This window comes from Orcinus orca, chromosome 3, assembly GCF_937001465.1.
Source record: "Orcinus orca chromosome 3, mOrcOrc1.1, whole genome shotgun sequence".
Lineage (NCBI taxonomy): Eukaryota > Metazoa > Chordata > Mammalia > Artiodactyla > Delphinidae > Orcinus > Orcinus orca.
In genome coordinates this window covers 68,466,879-68,490,855 of record NC_064561.1, presented here as the reverse complement: position 1 = coordinate 68,490,855, position 23,977 = coordinate 68,466,879, and the positions used below count along the sequence as shown (strand labels likewise).

The 23,977-nt window shown below is 41.8% G+C and overlaps 1 protein-coding gene and 1 long non-coding RNA gene across 5 annotated transcripts in view; one reads left to right on the top strand and one right to left on the bottom strand.

The window, feature by feature from the left end:
* Window positions 1-13,229, bottom strand: part of LOC117196778 (uncharacterized) — a 17,867-nt gene extending 4,638 nt beyond the window's left edge. The window contains exons 1-3 of the long non-coding RNA XR_004477144.2: window positions 13,130-13,229; window positions 3,616-3,720; window positions 1,096-1,142 (exon numbers count right to left, since the gene is read on the bottom strand). This is a non-coding gene — a long non-coding RNA (uncharacterized LOC117196778). The remainder of the gene's footprint in view (window positions 1-1,095; window positions 1,143-3,615; window positions 3,721-13,129) is intronic.
* On the top strand, window positions 12,437-23,977 carry PURA (purine rich element binding protein A). Of its 4 annotated transcripts, none has more exons than XM_033406654.2 (2): window positions 12,437-12,736; window positions 18,560-23,977. In XM_033406654.2, the coding sequence occupies exon 2, from the start codon at window positions 18,704-18,706 to the stop codon at window positions 19,673-19,675; it is 972 nt and encodes a 323-aa protein (XP_033262545.1). In that variant the 5' UTR covers window positions 12,437-12,736; window positions 18,560-18,703; the 3' UTR covers window positions 19,676-23,977. The 4 variants fall into 4 exon arrangements, with proteins under 4 accessions (XP_033262545.1, XP_033262544.1, XP_033262546.1 ...); XM_033406653.2 differs by having other exon boundaries at window positions 12,437-12,870; XM_033406655.2 differs by lacking the exon at window positions 12,437-12,736 and adding an exon at window positions 12,885-13,554.

Sequence of the window (23,977 nt, the reverse complement as noted above, 5' to 3'; positions counted from 1 at the left end):
GCAGGAGTCAGGACCCCTAACCCCCTGCATTGTTCAAGGGTCAACTGTAATTCATATACCATACAATTCACACATTCAAAGTGTACAATTCAATGGCTTGTACATTTACAGTTTCGCAACCATCACCACAATCAGTTAGAGCATTTTCAGTACTTCCAAAAGAAACCCTGAACTAAGCTATTGCACCCCAAATTCCCCCACTCCAACCTTCCAGCCTAGGCAACTATCAATCTACTTTCTGTCTCTACAGATTTGCCGATTCTGGACATTATGTATAAATGGAATCATACAATATGTGGAATCTTATGACTGGCTTCTTTCACTAAGGTTGAAGCATGTTGTAGCATATATCAGTATTTCATTTCTTTTTATTACGTGCTCTCTTTTTTTCACTATCTTTCAGTGAAATTCCTACTTATTTATATTTACATATCCAGGTTTTTCTCTCTCTCACTTTTTTAGGTACAAGAAGGACCTGGGCCTTCTTGGCTCAGGATCTGGGTTAGCACTTCCCAACCTCAGAAACAGGTCCCTTTAGAACTGAGGTTCTAGTTTGGCCTATGGTCTTCGGGTCCTTAAAGTCTTTTATAACCTAATCTTGCAAGTGACATACCACTACTTCTGCCATACTCTGTTGGTCAGACAAACCAATTCTCATACAGTGGGGGAGAGGACTACACAAGGGTGTGAATACCAGAAGGCGGGAATCAGGGCCTTCTTGAAGGCTGCCTACTACAGTGAGGATGTTGTCATGTTGCAATCCATGCTAGAAGTAAAGGCTTAAACCTCTAGCTTTGCCTCGTCTTATAGATCACCACTTACAAGATCACAAAAGCAAACAAACAAAAAGCTCACTTATGTTGCATGGTATAAAGGAAAAGCCCCCACTTAGAGGGAGCTTTGGCGGGAGTCAGTCTTACTTCAGCAGCACCTGATGTCCCTTGATTAGTATAGAAGTGAATATCTGGTATTATGGGAATGAGGAAAGGAGGCGTAACACTTGGTTTTAAAAGAGAACGTTGAAGAAACCAATGGCTGATAGCAACTTGACTAAACACAGTAGTAGCTATATAAATAAAGTTGAAAAACACTCACCTGGCATAAATGTATTCACCCTGATGAATGATTATCTCCAAAAATAGCTGTAGTACAATAAAGAAGAAAGTAACTGCAGCTTTCTTATGGTTTGGTCATGAATATTCACTCAGTCATTTTGTCAGTCAACAAATATTAATGATACAGAGGGGACTTTTGCACTCAATTAATATTCTCTGAGTTTCCCTTTGGGATATGACAATGTATTTAATAATATAATAAAGAAACATAAAACAAATACACGGTCCCTGCCTTCAAAAATCTTTCATTCAAAGGCAAAAAAAATAGACAAATGACAAACTGATATTTGTTTATTTTTAGTTATGTTTTATTTGATATTTGTTTTTAAAGACAATAAACAAAAGGAGCTATAAATGTTCTTCTTAAAAATATACATATATTGCCACTTGTAAATTCTTTTTCCATCTCCATGTTTTTTTTTTTTAAGGAAGGTGTTGCGGGTAGGAGTTTATTAATTAATTTATTTTTGCTGTGTTACGTCTTCATTTCTGTGCGAGGGCTTTCTCTAGTTGTGGCAAGCGGGGGCCACTCTTCATCGCGGTGCGCGGGCCTCTCACTATCGCGGCCTCTCTTGTTGCGGAGCACAGGCTCCAGACGCGCAGTCTCAGTAGTTGTGGCTCACAGGCCTAGTTGCTCTGCGCCATGTGGGATCCTCCCAGACCAGGGCTCGAACCCGTGTCCCCTGCATCAGCAGGCAGATTCTCAACCACTGCACCACCAGGGAAGCCCTCCATGTGTTTTTAGTTATTGATGAAAACTGTTTATATACAAGATGACTTTTTTTTCAGTTAAAAAACACACAAACACATTTTAGGGTACCATCGGTTTGGGCTTATTTTCCTGGTTATTGTGTGTGGGTCAATTCAGTGGGTAACAGTAGTAAGATGAACATCTGGAGTTTTGAAATTTCTTTGAGAGATTAATTTGCATTGCACCATATAACCATGTCAAAAGAGGGCAAGTTGAATCTCTGGTAAATTAAAATACAAGGAAATATACAAAGATATCTTTACTAAACTTGATTCAGTGAAAATATTTCAGATCAACAGATTGTAGGAGCTTTTTACTTAAAATAGTTTTACAGATAGGTTTAACTCAAGACTAGATTAATTTATGATGAGTCAATAGTAAAGAATACAGTTTTGCATATTTCCATTTCTGCAGAGCATTAACAAGAAATTTTAGTTTGTGCATAATTTGGTATTTACGCAAAATCAAATTAAAAGCAATATTCAAACTACCCAGTTAGGGGCTTCCCTGGTGGTGCAGTGGTTGAGAATCTGCCTGCCAATGCAGGGAACACGGGTTCAAGCCCTGGTCTGGGAAGATCCCACATGCTGCAGAGCAACTGGGCCCGTGAGCCACAACTACTGGGCCTGCGCGTCTGGAGCCTGTGCTCCGCAACAACATAGGCTGCGACAGTGACAGGCCTGCGCACCGTGATGCAGAGTGGCCCCTGCTCGTTGCAACTAGAGAAAGCCCTCGCACAGAAACAAAGACCCAACACAGCCAAAAATAAATTAATTAAAAAACAGAACAACTCACTCACTTTAAAAAAACAAACAAACAAACAAAAACTACTCAGTTAGCAGCCTCCACCCTATCTCAGTTTTTATACCCTTAGAAACTAACACACAAATAGATGACTTTCCCTCAAAGGAACTCCCAGGCACAGTAATGTCAAATGAGGCTGTAAACTCTTAATATAGAAAGGAAGAGGAAGTTTAAAAAGCTTTAGGTAAAGATGACTTTCTTCCATCCTATAAAAAGTATATATATACCATTTTATCCCCTCTAGACCAGCAAAAATTTAAGTGTAACAATACCAAATATTGAAGAGTAAGTGAAATTCTTATAAACTGTGGGAATAGTAGAAAACTGTTTGGCATTAATTATCTCACAAAGATGAATATTTGCATACTCTACAACCAACAACTCTACTCCTAGGTATATGACCAAGAGAAACCCTTGCATGTGTGTCCAGGAGGCATACATAAAAAATTTTATAGCAACAATGTTTATAATTATTTAAAAGGCTAGAAACAAGCCAACTATGTATCGACAGAAGAATAAATTGTGATATATTCACACAATAGAATGTTATATGATACTGAAAATCAACAATCATTATACACAACAACATGAATGAATCTTGGAAACATAATACTGAGTTAAAAGAGCAAATCCCAGAAAACTATATATTGAGTGAAGCATTTTTTATAAAGCTCAGAAACATACAAATTAAACAATATATTATTTTAGCACATATACATTTGTGCTAAAACTAAATTAAGAAAAAAAAACCAGCACAAAATTTAGGATACTGTTACCTCCGAGGGCAGGAGGAAGAGATAGACGAGAAACACGATTGTAGATGCAATTTCCTGGTAAATATTCTAGTTCTTGGGTAGTTCATTACATGATTAAGTTTTATACCCAATATATGTGTTCCATATATCTTTTGCATGTATTAAAAAGAAAAAAACTTAAGAGATTGACCTAATTTATCCTCATCTTCTCCAAGTGAGAGCTGATTCTTATTCTGCATATAAAGAAACCGAGGGTAATGATATTACTTACACGTAGAATCTAAAGAAGTTAAACCTGTAAAAACAAAAACAGAGAGTTAACATAATGGTTATCAGGGGTGGGGGTGGGGGGATAAGGGTGATGGTGTTTAAGGGTACAAACTTGAATGAGTAGTAAATAAGCCATAGAATCTAATGCATAGTATAATGAATATAGACAGTACTATTGTATTACAATTGTGTAATGAGATAAATACTGCTACATTGGCAATCATATTACAATATATAAATGTATCAAAGTAACACACTGCACACCTTAAACTTACACAATGTTACATGTCAAATTTATTCAAAAAAAAAAAAGAAAAAGAAACTTAGGGTGGTATGACCCTATCTTCAAATAAGGAATAAGACAAAGAGTTCTGCAAAATAGAATCCCTCTCAAAGCTACTGATAGATTTTTTAAAAGAGAATGGTCTGTCTAGCTGGAGCCAAGAAAATACAAGTGAAATTAAATCCAAGTGAATTAAATGGGAATTTTTTTTCTAACATGTGAATGGATTGTGTGATAAACTGAACCTCTTACCTGCCAGGAAATAGTGATGATCCAAGATGGGATCTCAGCATCACTAGGTGAAGTTAAAACTTCCAGAGATAAAAGGAGCAAGAAAAATTTCAGGAAAACGGGAGGTTCGGAACAGAATACCCAGGATAAAATGAGCAAAAAATACAAAAGCTAAATGGATTCTTTTTTTCACTTTTCTTTAACTTAGACTGTGCAGCAGGGAGGGGGAAGGGACAGAGGTAATAGAGATAATTAAGACACAGTCCCAGCTCTCAAGGAACTCATATTCTAGTAATCAGAGAAAAACCTTTCAACGTGTAAATGGAAGAGATACTTCTCTACAGAACCCATAAACAGTTTTTCAGATGGAGTAAAATGGCCCAAAACCTAGAAAAGGGAAGAATACTTGGAGGCTTTCAAGAACAATGCAGGTGGTGAATCTAGTAGTGAGGAAGAGGACAGTTTTAATCTCAGGCCAATGCCGGTGAGCCTGAAATCAGAAGGGAAAAAAATAGAAAGAGAACTTGGCTTTGGGCCTTGAGTGAAGGGCAGGAAAAGTTGGTGCCACAGTGGGTGGGAGTTCACATTTATGGAATACTTACTGTGTGCCAGATCCTCTTCTAAATGCTTTTTATGAATTAACTAATTTAACCCTTATAGTATACCTATGAAGCAGTTGGTATTATTACCCTCATTTGATAAATGAGGAAACTGGGGCCTACAGATGTTAAGTAATTTGCCAAAGTCACGAAGTTAGGAATTTGAAAGCAGAGTTTTAAACCTAGGAGATTTGATTACCCAGCCCACATTCTTGACCACCACACTGAACAGAGGATGTTTCGCCTAAATAAAAATTAGGGAAAACAGAAGAGCTAAAAAAGTATTTCATCATATGAATTCATTAAAGTTTATATACAGTTGAAGTAAACTGTAAATATTAAGATTTTTACCCTGAGACATTATTACATCTTGGTAAATATTAATGGTGTGCCTCAAAACATTTTTTTTTCCAGGTGAGTGAAGCCATCTTTATTTATTTTTAACATCTTTATTGGAGTATAATTGCTTTACAATGGTGTGTTAGTGTCTGCTTTATAACAAAGTGAATCAGTTATACATATACATATGTCCCCATATCTCTTCCCTCTTGCATCTCCCTCCCTCCCACCCTCCCTTTCCCACCCCTCTAGGTGGTCACAAAGCACCAAGCTGATCTCTCTGTGCTATGCGGCTGCTTCCCACTAGCTATCTATTTTACGTTTGCCTCAAAACTTTTGTACTGGGCACTAGGAACATGGAATATTGCAGAACTAGTAGAGAGAAGCTGTGTCTCCAGGGCATGGTCTTAGGAGAAGAATCTCATCTTTTGGATCCCTCAGGAGACAGGAAGTTACTCAAGGTAAGCCTTGGCAAAGACCTCAATTTCTCATGTAATAAACTGATGTACTTTATAGCCAATCTCAACCCACATACATATTTATTCAGTCTCTCTTTGCTTTCTCAGCAATTTAATAACTGACTTGTTGGCTCATTTGCTTCAGCACTATGCTAATGAGGTAAAATTGATGGGTTTAATTCCTTTTTAGCTCTAGTGGCCATGAACTGCACCCCTAAACTTAGCATACATGAGCTGTTGAGTGACCCCAGAGAAACTGTTTGGCTCAGAACAAGTCTATCAACGTTACACAAAAGATAATGCTTTACTGAGTATGTGTCAGAACCTTCATGTTTGTATTCAAGGACAACACATTAATTTTCACAGAGAACAAATAAAGTGATTTGTTTAATGTCTCACAATGGATCTCTGGGACAATCAAGAATAGATTCTTGGAAAGTTCAACGTAATACACTTACTCAAATTGACCCTACCTATGTTATACAGTCATAATAAAGTCTTTGCACAGCCTCATGACATATACTCAATCAATCTTGATTTTAGGTAGCCAATAAATAACAAGTAAATAAATAAAAGCAGAAACTATCTCAGTTTGTAATTACTTATGGAAGAACTCTTACCTGAGGACAAACTAATGAAAACATAATCAATTCCAACTCAATAACACAAATTTAATATTCCTAGAATAAAGTGATCTGAAGTAAGCTATGTAATTCATTGAGAGAAACTTACAAAGCAGTGACAGAGGTTTAGTTGGCAGATGCTACTGCTCAATAAACTAGATCTAAACTTTTAATATGATCTGACATTGGACAAGACCACAATAATAAGGGAGGTGTCTCATAATTATCCAAAGATATTCAAATGAAAAGGATGGTGAAAGATGAAGTTAAACTGGAAACTTATTAGAATGAGAATAAGTAAATCTCTAATGTCAGTTTGAAATAGAAACGGCTGAAATTATAGCAGGAGCAAATAAAATGAAAAACATTGACAGATATTTGTTTGTAAATAAAATGTAAAGTTTTGATGTCTGATACTTCAGAGTAGAAGGAAAAAACCATGCTCTTGGAAAGGGCTTATATTCGAAACTTCTCCAAAGAAGAAGGGAGGGTGAAAGGGATGGGGAGAGGGAGAGTTAGTTTAGTGGCAAAGAGTGCAAACTATGAAGGAAAATTGTCTAGGTTTAATTCTTGACTTTGTCACTTAGTAACTGTGTGATTTTTAGGTTTCTTAATCTCTCTGTGGCTCAGTTTTCTCATCTGTAAAATGAGTATAATAGAACTTACTCATAAGGTTGCTGTGAGGATTTTATGAGATAATAAATAGAGAGTATTTACACAGTGCCAGGTACATAATACGAGCATTATATAAACATTATACTTTTGAATAAAAGATATCTAAAGATTAACGTCAGTGATGATATTTAATCAGAGAACCAAGAAGAAATCTGATACAGGTCTGCAATCTTTTAACCCAAATCCTTAGGGCCAGATGTGTTTCTGAATTAAAATTCATTTCATATTTTAGGAATGTAAGATATTATGCTACCTATGTTTTACTTAACTTGTGTTGTCTGGGGCAGCATACCTTAATCAAACACATATTTCCACAATGAAATGCATCAATAGTCACACCAAATGGACCAAATGAAGACTTTAAACAGAGTCAAGTCAGTTCAGATCCATTTTTGCCACAAAATGAATTAAGAAAAAAGTTTTTGGATTTTGGAATTGCAGATAAGGGACTGTGAAGCTTTGTCTGTAGAGCCATAAATGTTATTGTATTAAATAATGGAATAATAATCATGGGAAATATAGAACAATGCTGATATTAAATGAAAAACTTTTCTGAAAACCTAATGAATTTTTTTCTCTTAAGAAAAAAAATGTATACATAGTGTGATGTATATCTAGATTATACATGGGATGTTACCTGGATTGTACTTGAGTGACTGAGTTTATGTGGCCTATATAAACACCTGGAACATCTCCCCAGATCTTCCCATGACTATTTCAGGTCTCTGATCAAATGCTACCTCTTCAGAGAGGCTTCTTTGATCACTCTATTTAAAATATCAGGTGTGAGACATGCACATACACATTCACACACAATCACACAGAAAACTTTTTCCCCTTACCTGCTATTTTTTTCTTTTTAACACTTATCACTATACAGCACTATATTATATATGTGTTTATTATATTATCTGTCTTACTAGACTGGAAACTCTGTGAGAGCAAGGACTTTGTTTTGTTCAAGCACCTAAAACAATGTCTGCCATTGTCAGATAGATACTATTAGAACAGATAGATACTGTTCAATAAATGACTCAAGAAAATAAGGCTGATTGATAAACAGTGGTGGGTTCCAAGGACCAGTTCTAAAATAGCAGGTGATACTTTCCAAAAGGAAGTTCAAGGGGAAAAAAGAGGAAAAAAAAGCCATCTAAACTAAGCATCAGTTGTAATATGTTTATGAAATATGTATATTGTGGGATTCCAAAATAGTAATTAAAAAACATTTCTCCTTTATACACATACTTATCAAGTAAATATTGATTTACTATCTAGAAAGTAAAAACTAATCATTACATTACATTTAATAATTAATTTTGAGTATTTAAATAGACAAGAAGAAAAATTATACTTGAAAGACAAAAATTCTATAGCACAAAATATTAAAGAACTCCCTTTGTATTTTTCCCATGGTATATTTTGATTCTTCCCTTCACACATTTTACTCATAACAGGAAGAAATGCAACTGATCTTCTTCTTCTAATTGCCAAGTGCTACTGCACTGGGTTGTAAAAATGGCCTAAATTAGCCTCAGAGGGCAGTGGTATCTGGTTGCATGTACATACCTACTCATGAATGTATTTAGTCTTGCTCCAGGTAATAAAATGGCAACACATTTATATCCTATAGTATGCAAGCAAAGGGTTTTGGGGTCACCATAAAATGTGCAACAAAGTTCAATGGTACTTTCCAGTCCAGATAGATCCACTCTTTGGAAAAGCCCAGCTTTCCTCTCCATCTCTAACATTCATATGTTAGTTCTGACTTGGGAATTACTTTTAAAGAGAAGGAAAGAGAAGGGAAAGGTAAAAATAAGGAGTTAGGCCACAGTCCCTTGGCAAAAGTATCAAGAGTAACTACCTTTTTCAAATGACCATACTTGTAGCCTACAAATTGACATTCCATTGATCATGGTTAAAGGTAAGATGATAGTTTCATTTCAACATGTTACTTTTACTTTTGTCTTTTCCCCCCCATTACTCTTAAATCAGGAAGGGAAAAAAAAAAATGTTCCAACAGCACTCTAATGGTTTTCAAATTGTGTTACCCCGGATTATGCAAGGATTTTCTATTAGAATTGCTTGAAAAAAATAATGGAAACAGACTGTTTATATATATTTCCAACAGGACAAGGGACCTCTGAAATACGACAAATTAGCACACATATCTGCACCAGGTATTGTTAACCAATGACTCCAGGATGGGAAGAGGTAGGTAAAAAAGTTGAAGTCAGACAATTGATACAAAAGAAGATCAGAAGCTCATAGTTATATAATTTGACAATGAGATTGAGTTTAAATAATTACTGGCCCCTTTGCTCTCAAGTTGCATATTATACTTAGTGAGTTTCATCTGGATAAACACATTTTGCTGGTATTGTGGGTAAGAGGATGAGGAGTGATTTTTCCACAGCTCTATTCCCTCAACAGAGAGGATCCTGCTTACCTGCTTCTGAGAACTGGTTGAATATCATGTGAGTACTTAAGGAGTAAACTAAAGGGTCCACTTCAATAACTCAGACACCAACGAAGAAAAAGTTATTCTTGTTTAAGTGAAAATTCAAGATCACCAGCATAGTCTGTTTTAGGGCACATATGAACTATACAAGCCTCATGCTTCTGACCCTTGTCTTCAAGTCCCTAAACTGGAATAAAACCAATAAATGCCTGAGGAGCCACTTCACACCCCAAACACGTGCAAACTTTGTTCAACAGAACACTTTACTGCCAAAACGGAGCTGGCAGAAGTTTGGAGCTAAGGCCCACAGGCTGCATGATTTGCTGGCGCAAGAGAGCTTAAAAATCTTAACATAATACTGCTGAGTTTGAGTTCTACCAATTTGCTTAAGACTCCTTCCCCAAGTTTGACTTAAGAAAAATGGAAGCTGCCATCAAGAAAGACTTTACTAACACTTCATCATCTACTCAGAAATGATTTAATTCCCCAATCCTGATGGTCATACCTCTATATTCCTTGGTGGTTGTATTTATATTGTAAATCTAAAGCAGTCTATTTTGAAATGCATGTAAATCCAGTTTTGCTTGGTTGCTTGGATATAGAAGTACAGGAAGAACGACTGTAAATATACAAGATTAATTACAACAAAGTTCTGCTTAGAAAACACTTGATCCAAATAACCCCCATATATCCCAATTCATTACCCTTGAAAAATGGGGGAGAAATTAAGATATAGAATATCTGTAAATTTTTATCACTTTACATTTGTTTTAGTTCATCTTCTCACATCTCTGAGTTTGAGTAATGGTGTTTTATTTTTTACATGAAAAATGCAGGAAGCCAGGAAAGGAGCCAAGATGAGTTCTTCTCTTCCACAAGGGTCAACAATAAGGTCCTATTTGGAATCTTCATAAGTTTGATGCAGTTTAATGAGGAAAACTGCACCTGAATTTAAAAATTGTAGTGAATACTTGCAACTATACAACTAACAACTTTAAATTTGTAAACACTTGAAAAACATGCAGTATTGAGAAACTATGGTTTGCTTGGGAAGGTTATCTTGTGCTTTTTCAATAAGAGATCTTTAAAGATGCTGCTTACTCCTCATATAGCTAAAAAGTAAACATAAATTAAAAAGCTTAAAAAAGACCCTTTCTAATCTTTTCCCTCAGTAGCTCCATGTATTTTATTCATTCCTCTGAAAGCCTGTTTTTCCACCTTTAGAACCTCCTAAGTATTCTAATTCTCAGCTATGATTTCATATTTTCACCAGCTTCTAATCTGCACAATATAGTTGGAAGCATTTAGGACAAAACACTCTTTAGGGTATCAAGTTGCAGAAGACTGTAGTTTTAAAGATATTTATATAGTAGTGCTGCCACCTAAAGATGAGGCGAATAAAGAAGCAATTCAAAGGAAATGACCCATCATTCTTAAGGCTGTCTCAAAATTTTTCTCATTTCTAACTAGGGATTAATAAACATTTTGCTGTTTTGTTAATATGGAAGTTTGTTTCACAATAAATTATTGCTGAGCTGTAATTTTCTATGGCAGAAATTTTCAAATTCAAACTTTTTAGAGTAATCTGTGATTTGGGGTCTCCAGGAAACTCCCCAAATTTGTTTCTCTCAGACATTAGGCACTGCCTACAATACACAAATGTGGGGTTGGGGGGGGGGGAATCAAAAGATACCCGGAAGTAAACTATTGAGGAATCTCTGGTTTAGTGGATAAAGCAGGTAATAATAGACCTATGGTGTTTCCCTTTATCGGTGACAGACTGCTTGCAACTCTCAACAACTGACATATTTTTGTAACTCAATTTTCTCGCCCATAAAATGGGGTTAATTTCACCTCTCTCCTACTTGCCTCTAAGGCTTAGCTAGGTAAGCTTCTTGGAAGGTCCTATAATAAGTGAGTTGACAAGTCTACTATTAAAACATAAAAAAAAAAGAAGTCTACTATTGCCTAATAAAAGAATATCTCACAGTGTATTGCAAAGTTACCTCAAAATAAAATATACTCAGTTAAATAAGGTAAAACATTGATAAGTTTTCTTAAATCACAGATTGACTTCTCTGAGAGCTATTTAAATAATGATAAAGATGGAAGGCTGTTTTTTGCTTATTTTGAAGCCGATATTTTTAACTGATCCATCTTCTATGTATGCAGTGTTGCAGGATGGAGATGTGACAGCATACAAAATGAGGGGAAAAGTTAACGTGTACCAAAAATCCTGTCAAACCTGGTCAAAGATTTCAAGAAAACTCTTAAAGGACATTTTATAGTTCTGCATTTCGCCCTAGCATAGTAATTTATGAAAATTAACTCGTCCCTTTTACTCTCTCCCTCTCGGCCCAAGGACGCATAAATAATATTTATCAGGGTTTTGTCCTTAGTCACAGTCCCTCAAAGGGGCCCAGTTTCACCTACACTGCGTGGGAGGCTGGGCAGCAACCCCACGCTTCCTGTCAAGGATTCCTGGGGCTACAGCCTGAACGTGGTCTAGCCCGTTTCTTCTTTATGCTAATTCTGCCCTCCTAGCCCCTCTCGGCGGGCGTCTGAAGGCCAAGGTGAGACCCTCCCGGGAGATGAAAGGCCTATCGCCTCCTAAGAGATGCGGGCGGAACGGGGGCGCGGGGCAGGGTGACAGGGTGGTAGCGACACTGACAACGACGCTGAGGGCCCTAAGTTGGAGCTGACGCAGGCCCTACAGGGTTCCCTCCCCGCCTGAGCCTGGCTTCCGCCCTCAGAGCCCAACAAGGGAGAAGTCCTCCCGGGGGCGCTACCGGCAGTGAGTGGAGGAAGGGTGGGCAAAGAGGCCGCAGGCAGCCCCCTCCTCAGACGCGCCTCAAGGCCTGGGCCGTGGGCTGTTGACGCGCCAACGGCGGGGAGGGCGCGCGCACGCGCGAAATGGGGGGCGGAGGGAGCGCGCTCGGCGGCCGCCGCCGCTGCAACTGAAACGGAGGAACGCGAGGGCGGAGGGCGCGAGCCACGGGAGGAGTGTGGGGGGGAGATGGTGGGTAGCGGGGAGCGCGCGCTGACGTCGCCCGGAGTCACGCACGGAGCGCCGGGTTACGCGCCGACGTCTGGCTGCCACGACTTGCCGTCTGCGGCGGCGGCGGCAGCGAGCGGATCCCGCAGGGGAAGGAGGAGGAGGGAGAGCCGAGGGGGCTGTGAGTGAGCGGGAGAAGCAGGGTGTGAGCCGGACTTGCCAGCGGGAGGGAGAACGAGTGAGAGCCGAGCCAGCCATCCGAGCCGCCTCCTCCTCCTCCCCTCGGCGTCCCGCCCCCGCCTGCCAGCCCGCCCTTCTCCCTCCTCAGCCGGCAGAGCCCGAGTGAGGCGCAGCTCGGCTCGCGCCGCTGTCCAGGACAGGTGTGCGCGCGCGCGCCCTCCTCCCCTCCCCCTTTCCTCGCGCCCGCCTAGCGCCTGCCTCGCGCGCGCCCTCCCTCCCTCCAGCCCGCGCCCTCCCTCACCTGCGGCAGGACAGCGCCCGCCCGCCCGCCCGGGTAAGCCCCTCGCGACCTTCTCTGCTGCCACTGCCACAGCTTGAGGTGCCGCCCACCTTGTCCCCTCTAATTGCCCTCTTATGCCCCAGGAATAATTACTGTAGCATTGTAGACATCCCCGCACCCTTCCTCCGGGGACCCTGGTAGTGCAGCAACGCGCCCCCCTCCCTCCGGAGCGCACGAACGAACGAACTCCTTCCCACCTCCAAAAAAGAAGAAAATCACACGCCCCTTTAAAAAAAAAAAAAAGCAATCCTACCTCCTCTGGCGCTGGAGACCACCAGTGGTGCCGTTTGCTTAGCAATGCCTGAGCCCCATTCCCCCTGACCACCTTTGCCTGGGGCCTGGGACAGTTCGCCAAACCTGGCCGACACTCCCTGCACAGCAACCCTGGCAGGAGAGGAGAGGAAGGAGGCTTCTAGGCTCCACTACCAACCCCTCCTTTCCTCTGTTCAACCCCCGCCCCACCCCCGCAATGCATACACCCTCCCAGTGTGCGTTGTAAAAATAAAAAAGAATACACTGGTGCTGACAGCGCAGACGAAGCCAGGCCCAAAGATGGGTGGCCCGAACAAGGCATTTTTGCTGCCCCACAGAGCTAGGTCAGCTCCACAGTCTCCTCTGCCTTTGTCCGAGGGCAAAACGGACGGATGTGAAGTTAGAGGGTCTTCCCTTTGAGCGACGGTAGGCCCCGGCAGCGGCTATGGGGAAGGGACCCCAACAAATATATTTGTCTTGAGCCTGATCTTGGGTAGAGAAAGGCCCAAGAGTCCGGCTGGGAAAACTTTCTTTGGTTCGTTGCTGTCTACCCCTGAATAAATGCTACTTTAATTTCCGTTGTCTCTGCGGGACCCTCTTGAGGCTTCTAATTCGTTCTTATATGGGCCCCTTTACGTTTCTGTCGGGCCAGGCGCTTTTGGACAGCTTTTTGCAGCGGTGTCTCTGCTGGTGTCCCGTGTCCTTGGAAGGAAGCCCCAGTGCTTTATAATAGGCTGAATTTGGTTTGACATCTTTTGGTAGATTGTCAGAGGAGAAAAGGAATTTTTTGATTACTTCAAGACCCTCACTGTTCCCCGCCCAAACTGACGTTTTCGAATTGCGGCTTTGAAAATTGGAGTGTTGACTAGAGTGTGGAGAGAGTTGCTGATTTCATTCCTTTGGGTACTAGTAAAACCATTTAAGAATCAGCCGAAAGAGAGAGAGCTGTTGACATTTGCATCGGTTCTGTTTGGACCTTTTGGGTACATAAAATGTCGGGTTCTCTGAATCTTTTATCGAATTTAGAATGTGTGCTACATTTATTTAATTCTTCTGCAAATGCTTAAAATAACATTTGGGGAAATGTGAGGATTCTATCACATGGATTGTTCTCTTCAGATTTTAAATGTTTAATTCATATCTTTAACCCTAAACATTGAAATAGCATTGGAGAGGCATAATTTTAAAGATTAGATGAGCTATAGAAAGGGAATAGACTTTTTAAAAATGGTCGGTGAAATACTATTAGTCGTTGTTGTTAAATGTTAAGATTTACTTGAGAGTTTCCCTTAATTTTCCTGGTAGCTAGCCATGAGAAGAAATGGGTAATTCCTCCACTTTGAACAGTTACAGTACAACATTCCAGTTAGTTTTAATGATTTGGGTATTGAAGATAATTGTCTGGTTTAAGACAGGCATTTAACCTAAGTAGCACTTGAAAACACAAGTTCTAATGTTTTTGCTTCTCTTTTATTTGGGAAATCTGTGATTCTGTGAAATATTAATGAGCGTATTGTTTCTGTTGGGAACTCCGTAATCAAAAGGGTTTATTACCCAGAGGTAGATCCCCTCTCTCCAAGTTTATTTTGTAAATGTGTATGTTAATTTTTACTTTTAGAATTAGATCATTTCAGACCGTATTTCAGGCTGAGGAAAATGAGGTTTTTTTCCTTCTTGTTCAGCCTAGTATGTGTTTCTCTTGTGAACAGTTTTTTGTTGGTAAGATTTTGTTAAAGATGTAGAGATAGAGGGATTAAAAATAAAGCAATCTCTATTCTCGAAATGTGTGTGTAGTGTTAATAAGAGAGCACACTAAATCTAGAGACGTTTATTAGGTTTTAAAAATATAAGCAAACTTTGAGGAGGAAGGAAATATTTTTTGATAGTTCTTTCATTAACACAGATATTTTGTGCATATTAATATATTTCGTTTTCCCTTTGTTTTTCCTACATTGTATTGCAATTATAATTTTAATTTTACAACTATTTGGTTTAAAATGACAATGCAAACATCTAGACACTAGAACTGGCTTTTCATTTACCAAGTTAGCATATTGTTTTGGTAATTAACAAATAGCTAGGTGTGTTTTTAAATCCACAACTTTGCTAATGGATTTTCAATGTTAGGATGCAAATTTAACTTTGAAGTTCTGTTTAAGGTTAAACTCTTTGTTTTAAGACTTTTCTCTCAGACTGCCTTTTAAGGGTACTATATTCTGTAGCCTACGGAAAGCCGCCTTTCACCACCCCCTCCATTCTGACCAAAAGCCCACACTTACAGGCTCATCCTGAAATAAACTCTCTTGTTTGAGTAGTGAAAATGTGTTAAATATCCTATTTATCATTGTATTATTTTGGGAAAGGCATTATTAACCTTGTTTGCTTTTAGATACATTTATAAAGTAGGCAAGAAGCTAATAGATAAAGGCAAAATTTTATACATATATAATAAAAAACATGAAATAAGTAAGAACATATTTATGTGGAGAGATCCAGGTCTCAGTTGTTTACTGATTGGAGCTTAAAATTCCCAGTTTATGCGTGCAAATGATATTTAACTTGTGTTTTGCCTAGAAACTTCATCAATTGCCTCTGCGCTGGGGAACTAAGAACTCAGTTCCTGTGACAGTCACTTTTTCAGAAAATCAGGGCATTCCCAAACTCAAACCAATTCAGAGCCCCTGGACATAAACGTTTGGGACAGAGGGCAAGAAATTTAGACTCCAAAGTTGGTTCAAGAAGGCGGGCAGTTTCGAGCCCTACTTTTTTGTCCTGGGGGAAGCGATCATTAGCATGGAAGAGTGACAGGGACCGGCAGGCGCGTGCCCCCTTATCGCAGCCCCACTGGCCTTGCTGCTTTGAGTTCTCCTGAGGGGTCAAGGGCTTGGTTCAGCGCGAAGTAAACCCTTGAGGAAGAATAGCGGCTCTTCTAGAGCGGTCTTAACCAGGTCGTAGTAGTCTCAGCTTACAGGTGGAAGCGTAATGCCCCGCCCAGTTCTGTGCGGAGACCCTGCCACTCAGCCTTTGAGACCCTGTTTGGGGCCGGGGTCTATCCAGGGTCCTGATCGCTACCGTGCAAACCTAGAGGAGCCGCCGCTTCTTACACATGTATTTCTGTGTGGTGGGAAGTGCACCAACAGTTCCTATATCTCCTTCCCGACAGACTTGGGGACAGGGGAGGGAGTGCAGAAAAATCAGCACTGAAAGGGTACTACGCAGTGCTAGAGGATGACCCTAAATTAAGGGGAAGTTCTTTATGGGGCCCAAAATCTGGATTTCCATCTCTCACAGTGGGCCTCGTCTTCAGGGAGCCATTTCAGGAACAGCTGGACAGGTGGGTGGTTCTGAGGCTGGTTCACAGGACTATCCCAGTTTTCTTCTTGGGAGCCAGGGTGCTCTGCCCTGTTTCTTCCTCTTTAGCGGGAGGTAGCGAACGTCAGCCCAGAGCTGAAGTAGCTAATGCTGGGTTGAATGGGGCCCTTGCTAAGAGAAAAAGGTAGCTGTGAATACTTAGCAGGCAGGTTTGCCCAGGAGATGAAGGGATATATCAGGGGGCTTTAAGGTCTCAAGCGTTGACAAAGCTTATGCCCTGGGCTGGTCTGGGTTTCTTTATCATTAGTCCTCTCTTTACCCCTCTCTTTTCCAGGAAGCTTGGGCAGCCAGGTACTCAGATGTCTTGGGAGCTAAGAGTGAGGGAGGCAAGTCTCCTTACTTTTGGGGGCAGGGGTTGGGGGGTGTTAAATGGGAATGGAGCCTACAGATGAAATAGGGATATGCTTCTCAGGATGGAGGCAACAATCCATGCTTGAGAAAGCCAGGAATAGGGCTGTGAGGTCTGTATCACCTAAGCCCCTTGCAGAAGGTGATGGGGAACATGTAGGGGCATAGGCAGGAGGTGCCCTGGAGACAGGCCTTAGCTTTCCCACAGCTGCTAGGACTGCAGACTGCAGTGAGGGAGTATGAGCATTTGCTATCTATCTGGAAGAAGGAAAATAGGCCCTAGTTTATGCCTCAGATCTAGGAAGAGAGAAATCTTTTATTTCTGAGCCCCTTCCTGAGACCAGAGAAGACCCCCTTTAGCTTTCACTGGCTTAGCTGTCATTGGTAATGGTCGGTAACCTAGCTGTCTGTCTAAAAACCAGCGATCATTTAATGTTTTACTTTTTGAGAGATGGGGGCTCTCCTTGACACTTAGGAGTTTCTGGGAGGAGGAGTAAAAGGGGCGAGCGAACCTGCGTTAATGAATCCCGTAAGGAACTGCGTTTCCCAGGAAATTCCTGACATTTTTAGCTCGTGAATTTCCTAAAGCCTGCTTGGTTTTCTCTTCCATCTGGGTCCTTCCAGAGAGGAAGAGTGGGCTAGGGGCTGAAGGCTCGGCAGGGCCTGGTTTATCCGCAGAGCTGGCCGGCAACCCAGGCTGGGCTCAGCCCTGAACAGGGTACCCCCCTTCCCCAAATCTCAGAAGGAGGAGGGGGAGGCAGGCGGGCAGTCGTTGTCCCAGAGAGGGCTGGTTGAAGGTTTTGGGGTGAGTGTGGGGTTTCTTTTTGATTGTTGCTTGGGGAGAAGGGCAGAGCCAACGGGAAAAGGCACTGCGGGCACCCCGGCCCTGGTGCGGCTGCCGTCCTCTGCTCGGCTCCCCCCTGCCGGTGAGTGCGCCCGCCCGCCCGCCCGACTGTGCGGGGCTGCGGTTGGGGGGAGGGGGGAGCGGGATCATCTGAGGCCAGAGCCGCTGCCGTGCGCGGGGAGGGGGAGCGGCGGGAGCGAGGGGAGGGAAGGGCTAGGTGTCTGGTGCTCCGCGCCACTGCTACCGGCGCCCCGTCCTCATCCCTGGCAGCCCCTTCTGCAGCTAAGGTTTACCGCTGCACCACCTCTCTTCTTCCTCGCCCGCCTCTGCGGCCAGGGCTCTGCGGTAGGAGACAGTCCAGTCAAGTGACGGGTGGGCCGATCTGGGTCTGGATGGGGCCCGCTGGGGAGGGGGTGGCCGTGACTCGGTGTCCCCTCTCTGCAGCGGGCTCAACTGCGCTGCGCGGGCCCCTCCCCCCACATCTTCTTTGGGGTCACTGGAAAGCAGAGCTCAGGCCCACTCCCTGTGCTTAGTATGGCAGTCCCCTTCTCACGCCAGTCCCCCAACTCCCCGGGCCGAGGCCGCTCAGGGTCTGGCCAACAGCGACAGCCACCGTGGTGGCGGCAGTGGCGGCAGCAGCTGCGACGCGGCGCGTTCTAGTCCCCCCCCCACCCCAACCAGGGGTGCGGGGTGAGGGCCGGTGGGTGGGCGCCGCCTGGCGGGCGGGCGGATGGGGGACTGGCAACGGGGAGGGGGTGCGGGTCACGTGCTGGCGGTCGGGTGGGCGCGTACAGTAGGGCGCCCGGCTACTGTACTGGGGAGTCAGTGCCCTGTTACCGGGTCTCGTCTGTCTCGTCTCTCCCGCAGATCTCGCGAGAGTGGCTGACTGGCTGTGGGGGTTGCGGCGGCAGCAGGCGGAGCCGGGGAGGGAAAGCAGCGGCGGCTGAGGCGACTGAGGCGGCGGCGGGCGGAGCGGCAGGCGGCGGCAGCGCGGCGGCGGAGCGCAGCATCATGGCGGACCGAGACAGCGGCAGCGAGCAGGGTGGTGCGGCGCTGGGCTCGGGCGGCTCCCTGGGGCACCCGGGCTCGGGCTCGGGCTCCGGCGGGGGCGGTGGTGGCGGCGGGGGCGGCGGCGGCGGCAGTGGCGGCGGCGGCGGCGGGGCCCCGGGGGGGCTGCAGCACGAGACGCAGGAGCTGGCCTCCAAGCGGGTGGACATCCAGAACAAGCGCTTCTACCTGGACGTGAAGCAGAACGCCAAGGGCCGCTTCCTGAAGATCGCTGAGGTGGGCGCGGGCGGCAACAAGAGTCGCCTCACTCTCTCCATGTCAGTGGCCGTGGAGTTCCGCGACTACCTGGGCGACTTCATCGAGCACTACGCGCAGCTGGGCCCCAGCCAGCCGCCCGACCTGGCCCAGGCGCAGGACGAGCCGCGCCGGGCGCTCAAGAGCGAGTTCCTGGTGCGCGAGAACCGCAAGTACTACATGGATCTCAAGGAGAACCAGCGCGGCCGCTTCCTGCGCATCCGCCAGACGGTCAACCGGGGGCCCGGCCTGGGCTCCACGCAGGGCCAGACCATTGCACTGCCCGCACAGGGGCTCATCGAGTTCCGCGACGCTCTGGCCAAGCTCATCGACGACTACGGAGTGGAGGAGGAGCCGGCCGAGCTGCCCGAGGGCACCTCCTTGACTGTGGACAACAAGCGCTTCTTCTTTGATGTGGGCTCCAACAAGTACGGCGTGTTTATGCGAGTGAGCGAGGTGAAGCCCACCTACCGCAACTCCATCACCGTGCCCTACAAGGTGTGGGCCAAGTTCGGACACACCTTCTGCAAGTACTCGGAGGAGATGAAGAAGATTCAAGAGAAGCAGAGGGAGAAGCGAGCTGCCTGTGAGCAGCTCCACCAGCAGCAGCAGCAGCAGCAGGAGGAGACCGCCGCTGCCACCCTGCTACTGCAGGGTGAGGAAGAAGGGGAAGAAGATTGATCAAACTGAATGGAACCCCCCCCACATGCATACACACACACACACACACACACACACACACACACAGCGCCACACACAGAGAAAATATACTGTAAAGAAAGAGAGAAAATAAAAAGTTAAAAAGTTAAAAAAAAAAAAAAAGAACTGTTAACTCCAAGGGAGCACCACCCACAGAACCTCCACCAACTGACAGTTTCTCTTCTTGACTTGCCACCCATCGCTGGATGTTGTCCACTTTATCCACCATATAAAACAGTAAGCAGCTGCTAAAAACAAAAAACAAAAAAAATACAAAAAGTAATAACATTATATGAACTGTGTTTCCTACTTGATTAAAAAATATAAAGAACTGAGTGTTTATTTCCCTAATTAACCAAGAACTTTTGTACACGTTTAAGCTATTATTATTAAAAGTGTTTGCAAAATGGTCAAGATTATAATATTGCTGAATTCTATAAAAGTCCTTTTCATGTTGAGCTAACATTTGACTTTAGCACAAAAAAGAGATATTTTAGAACACGTAAAATAATATTTTTAGTTTTTTCTCATTTTGTTACCAAATTTCAAACCTTACATGGAGGTTATTATAGTATATTTGACACCCTATATACCTGTGATTAGAGATGTGTATATATATGAGGGCTAGGCATGCTGTGTGTCTGAGCTTTGTCTAAATGTTATGCAGAAGTTTGTAGAGTTAAAGGTACGTAGGTTAATTCATGCAAGGTAAACAATAAGTGCTCTCTTTTATACAATATGCATTGCATCTGGACCTTAAACATTTAAAAATGGTCAGTGAAACTTCTGTGAACATGAAGAAATTATTAAAAAAGGCATTTAAATGAAATTTGCTAAGTTGTGATTTTTACGGTTGGAACCAAAGTTATTCAAGTAGTAAAAGAAAAAAGAGAAAGAAAGAAAAGGAAATCTCCCATAATATTTTTCTGCATCTGTTTGCTTTGACTGAGTAGGCGTTTTGTCATTATTGTGTATATGAGATGTACTTGTATCGTTCATAATATATTTTTTTTATTATGTGTAGAAAGATTTTAAAAACTTAACTAACGTGCAGCAATTTCCAGTGAACCTGTACTTGGACATCAGGTAGTGAGTCTATTTGTGGTCACTAGCACTGTCTCCTAAACTTATAAGAGGTCTGAAGCTATCCTTTGATTTTTGCCAGTGCTATTAACTTATGTAGACCCGTTAAAAAGCAGAGCAACACAATTATAGTTATCCTACTGAGCCATGGATTCTGAGCTTCATTTTAAAAGTGAAAGCCAAGTTGGTGTATGTAAAGGATTTCCATGTAGCTGTGGTGCTAGTTATTACTGGCTACATTATATGCTAAGTGTATTTGTGTTCCCCAAGTGTACAAGCCTTCTATCAAAAGTATGTTCTATAACTCATATATTCAAGGTGTAGGGTATGAAAATGCAAAGCTTAGGAGAGCACTTTACTAAGCTGGTGTCCTCCCAACTGAAATTGTTTGTAACGATAGTCTTTTACAGGTTTTCATTTAAAGATGTTCGTGTGCTTTTAATTGACAACTAACTTCTTGCTGCTGTATAGTAAAATATTAATATATTTTTATCATTAAACTGCTGCATGACTATCATCTTTGAGTGAAGAGAAAATGTTATAAAAAAAGATGCCTTAAACAGTACATTTTGGTTTGGAATTCTGTAGAAAGTATTTTGGTTTAAAAAAAATGGATCTTGTCTGACATAAAGAGTTCTGGGGATGGAATTGTTTTCTTGGCAAATCCAGCCATATAGATCTAACTGCTGTATGTAGAAGACACCACCTGTAGGAGCTGGAAGGTATCAGTGCTTCTCACATTGTAAAGCATTGGCCTAGGAAGGTGAAACAGTTGTCTTTGAAGGATTTTTTTTTTTTCTGCTGGTTCTTTGGGTTTTGATTTGGTATTTTTAAGCTCCCTGGTTGAGTGTGTTGTCTTTGAGATCTACTGTATGTGTTGAATAACAAGCTATTTCCATTGTACTGTGCATTTTCCCATTAAATTGTTTGCTTTTAATATTCATACAATGTTTAATATGAGGTGACCGTACAATAGTTAGGAGTTTCTTTACTTACAAAATCACTGGAAATGATTAAATTGCTTTTCCCCTTCCCCCAAGTGCATTTTTCTTATTTCCATATAGTAAAGTTGAGCTTTTACAGTGCATAATGTGACATTTGGAATGCTTATCAACTGCATGTAAACATTAATAACCTGCACTTTTTTGTCTTAAGGTTTGTTGAGCTGTTTTGTTCACTGTACTTTAACTGTGATATGGAAAAGACTGCATTCTCTGTGCTGTTACTAGTTAGGAAAGAGAATTGCTTTGATTTTGTCTCTTGTTTACTATAGCTTTTTAAAGTTAAGCCTTGTACTACAGGTTGTTGGAGTACTCCTAGATCAGTGTTTCATAGTAGCCAGCAATAAGTAGTGCAAGTCAACAAAAAACACAGCAAACTTAGGCAAAGTGTCCTTTCTTTGAGATGCGAGTTCTTTCATGAGGTTTTCTTTAGGGTCCGAGTTACCTAAAGTGAAGCCTTTCTTAGCTATAGACTTCAGATTCTGCTTGGAATCCTACCGGATCAAGAAGCACATGTATTGTGCAATTGTCTTTACACTATAACAGTTAAACACAATCTTACTCAGATTTTGAAACCAGTGTCTGAATTATGGTCAGTGGGTTTAAAAAGAAATCCACATGCAGATCTTTTAAGACTTCTTAAGACGTGATCATAGAAAAGACAAATGACTGTAAAGATGCTCTTTTTTTGCATCTCACTTTACCTCCCCAAGTCCCCTCCCAACCTTTCCTTCTCCCCTCTCCTGTTTCATCCTTTTCCCACCCTTCCCCCCAGGTGCTCGGTACTTTACCAAGGTTCTATTTCTCAGTGTTTTATGTTGGAGTTTTTCCTTGTTTTTATTTTACTAGTTGGTAAACCCTGTTTGTGCTGAAACAAAAAAGGAAATGGTATATTTGACCATATGTTTTATTCATAGAAGACAGTATGATCAAATGTGCCAAAAACAAGTAAACAAAACTTAATTCATGACAAGTATGCCTTATTTTTAATGATCTGCTTTGTCTTACAATTAAGGTCCAAGAACTTGGTTAAACTGTATTATTTGCCTAAGTATAAAAGAACACTTGAAATGCATTGCGTTCTTTAAAATGAGAGACATTGTCAAGTAATTTAATCCAGAGATCAGCCACCAGATTTGAAATGCCCATGTAAGTGTGTGTGCTTTAGTGTTGTTCGTTTTTTTGGGTTTTTTTGTTTTTTCTTTTAAGTCACCAAATCTTTTTTTAAGCTACTTTTTATTTGTGCCTCCTATTTATCATGCTGATGTTGGAAACAGCAGTCATCCAGCCACAGAGGGAGCTAAAGTTAACTAACCAGAACTGTAGAAATCATTATACATGCCTTTGACAACAAAGGAAGTTCATAAGAAAAGCCATGTTGGCTTTTCCTCCACTAGATACAGATTGGAGGTAGATGAATATTTGCCAAATGGAAAAAAAGACAATGTGAGTCAGGAAAGACAAACTTTTCCAGCTTCTCAAAAGCCATGGAGAGTAGAAACCAAAACCAACAGGGAAATAAAAAACCTTGAAAGTCTCACTTTCTAGTTGTCCCATTCAGGGGTTGAAATTTGACTCAAAGTGAAAAATGTATCAATGTGTTTTTTAGGTCTTCACATCTAGAGATGGATAACTATTCCAGTTTGATTTTTCAGGTAATGGAGAAAGCTGCTAGTAATTTTAACCCCTGCCTAAAGAAGATAATTTCATTTGGGAGCAAATACTTGTTGCCTTGAAAAATAGCACTGTAATAGCCTATGATAATTAGTTATAGAATAACCTTTATCCCTTTTAAACTATGCAAATTATTAAATAAGTGTAAATTAGGACTCAAAGATAGTTGATTATATTGCAATCAGATGGCATTCACAAACTTAACTGGAGCATATACAAATAAAATCTATTAGTCTAAGAGTTTTGTATGCTAACAGAAAAATATAATTTAGCTACCTATTCTAAAAATGGTGAATATTATTAATATTGTACAATAGGACTGGGAAGACTGCCTCCTTTTTTGAAGAGAGAGATTAAGGATTTTTATAATTGTTTTTCATCAAATTTTAATATTTTTGTCAAATTTTTAGGTATTTAATTTGTAAAACAGTTTGCTTTGTACTGGCATACAGAAAATAGGGTATTGATTTTAAACTTTTTGAAGCCAAGTGATCAAGTACATTTGTAATAAAAGTCAATGGATCTA

Excerpts from the sequence above, each read along its gene's own strand:
- PURA (XM_033406654.2), top strand. The coding sequence starts at position 18,704 with ATGGCGGACCGAGACAGCGGCAGCGAGCAGGGTGGTGCGGCGCTGGGC.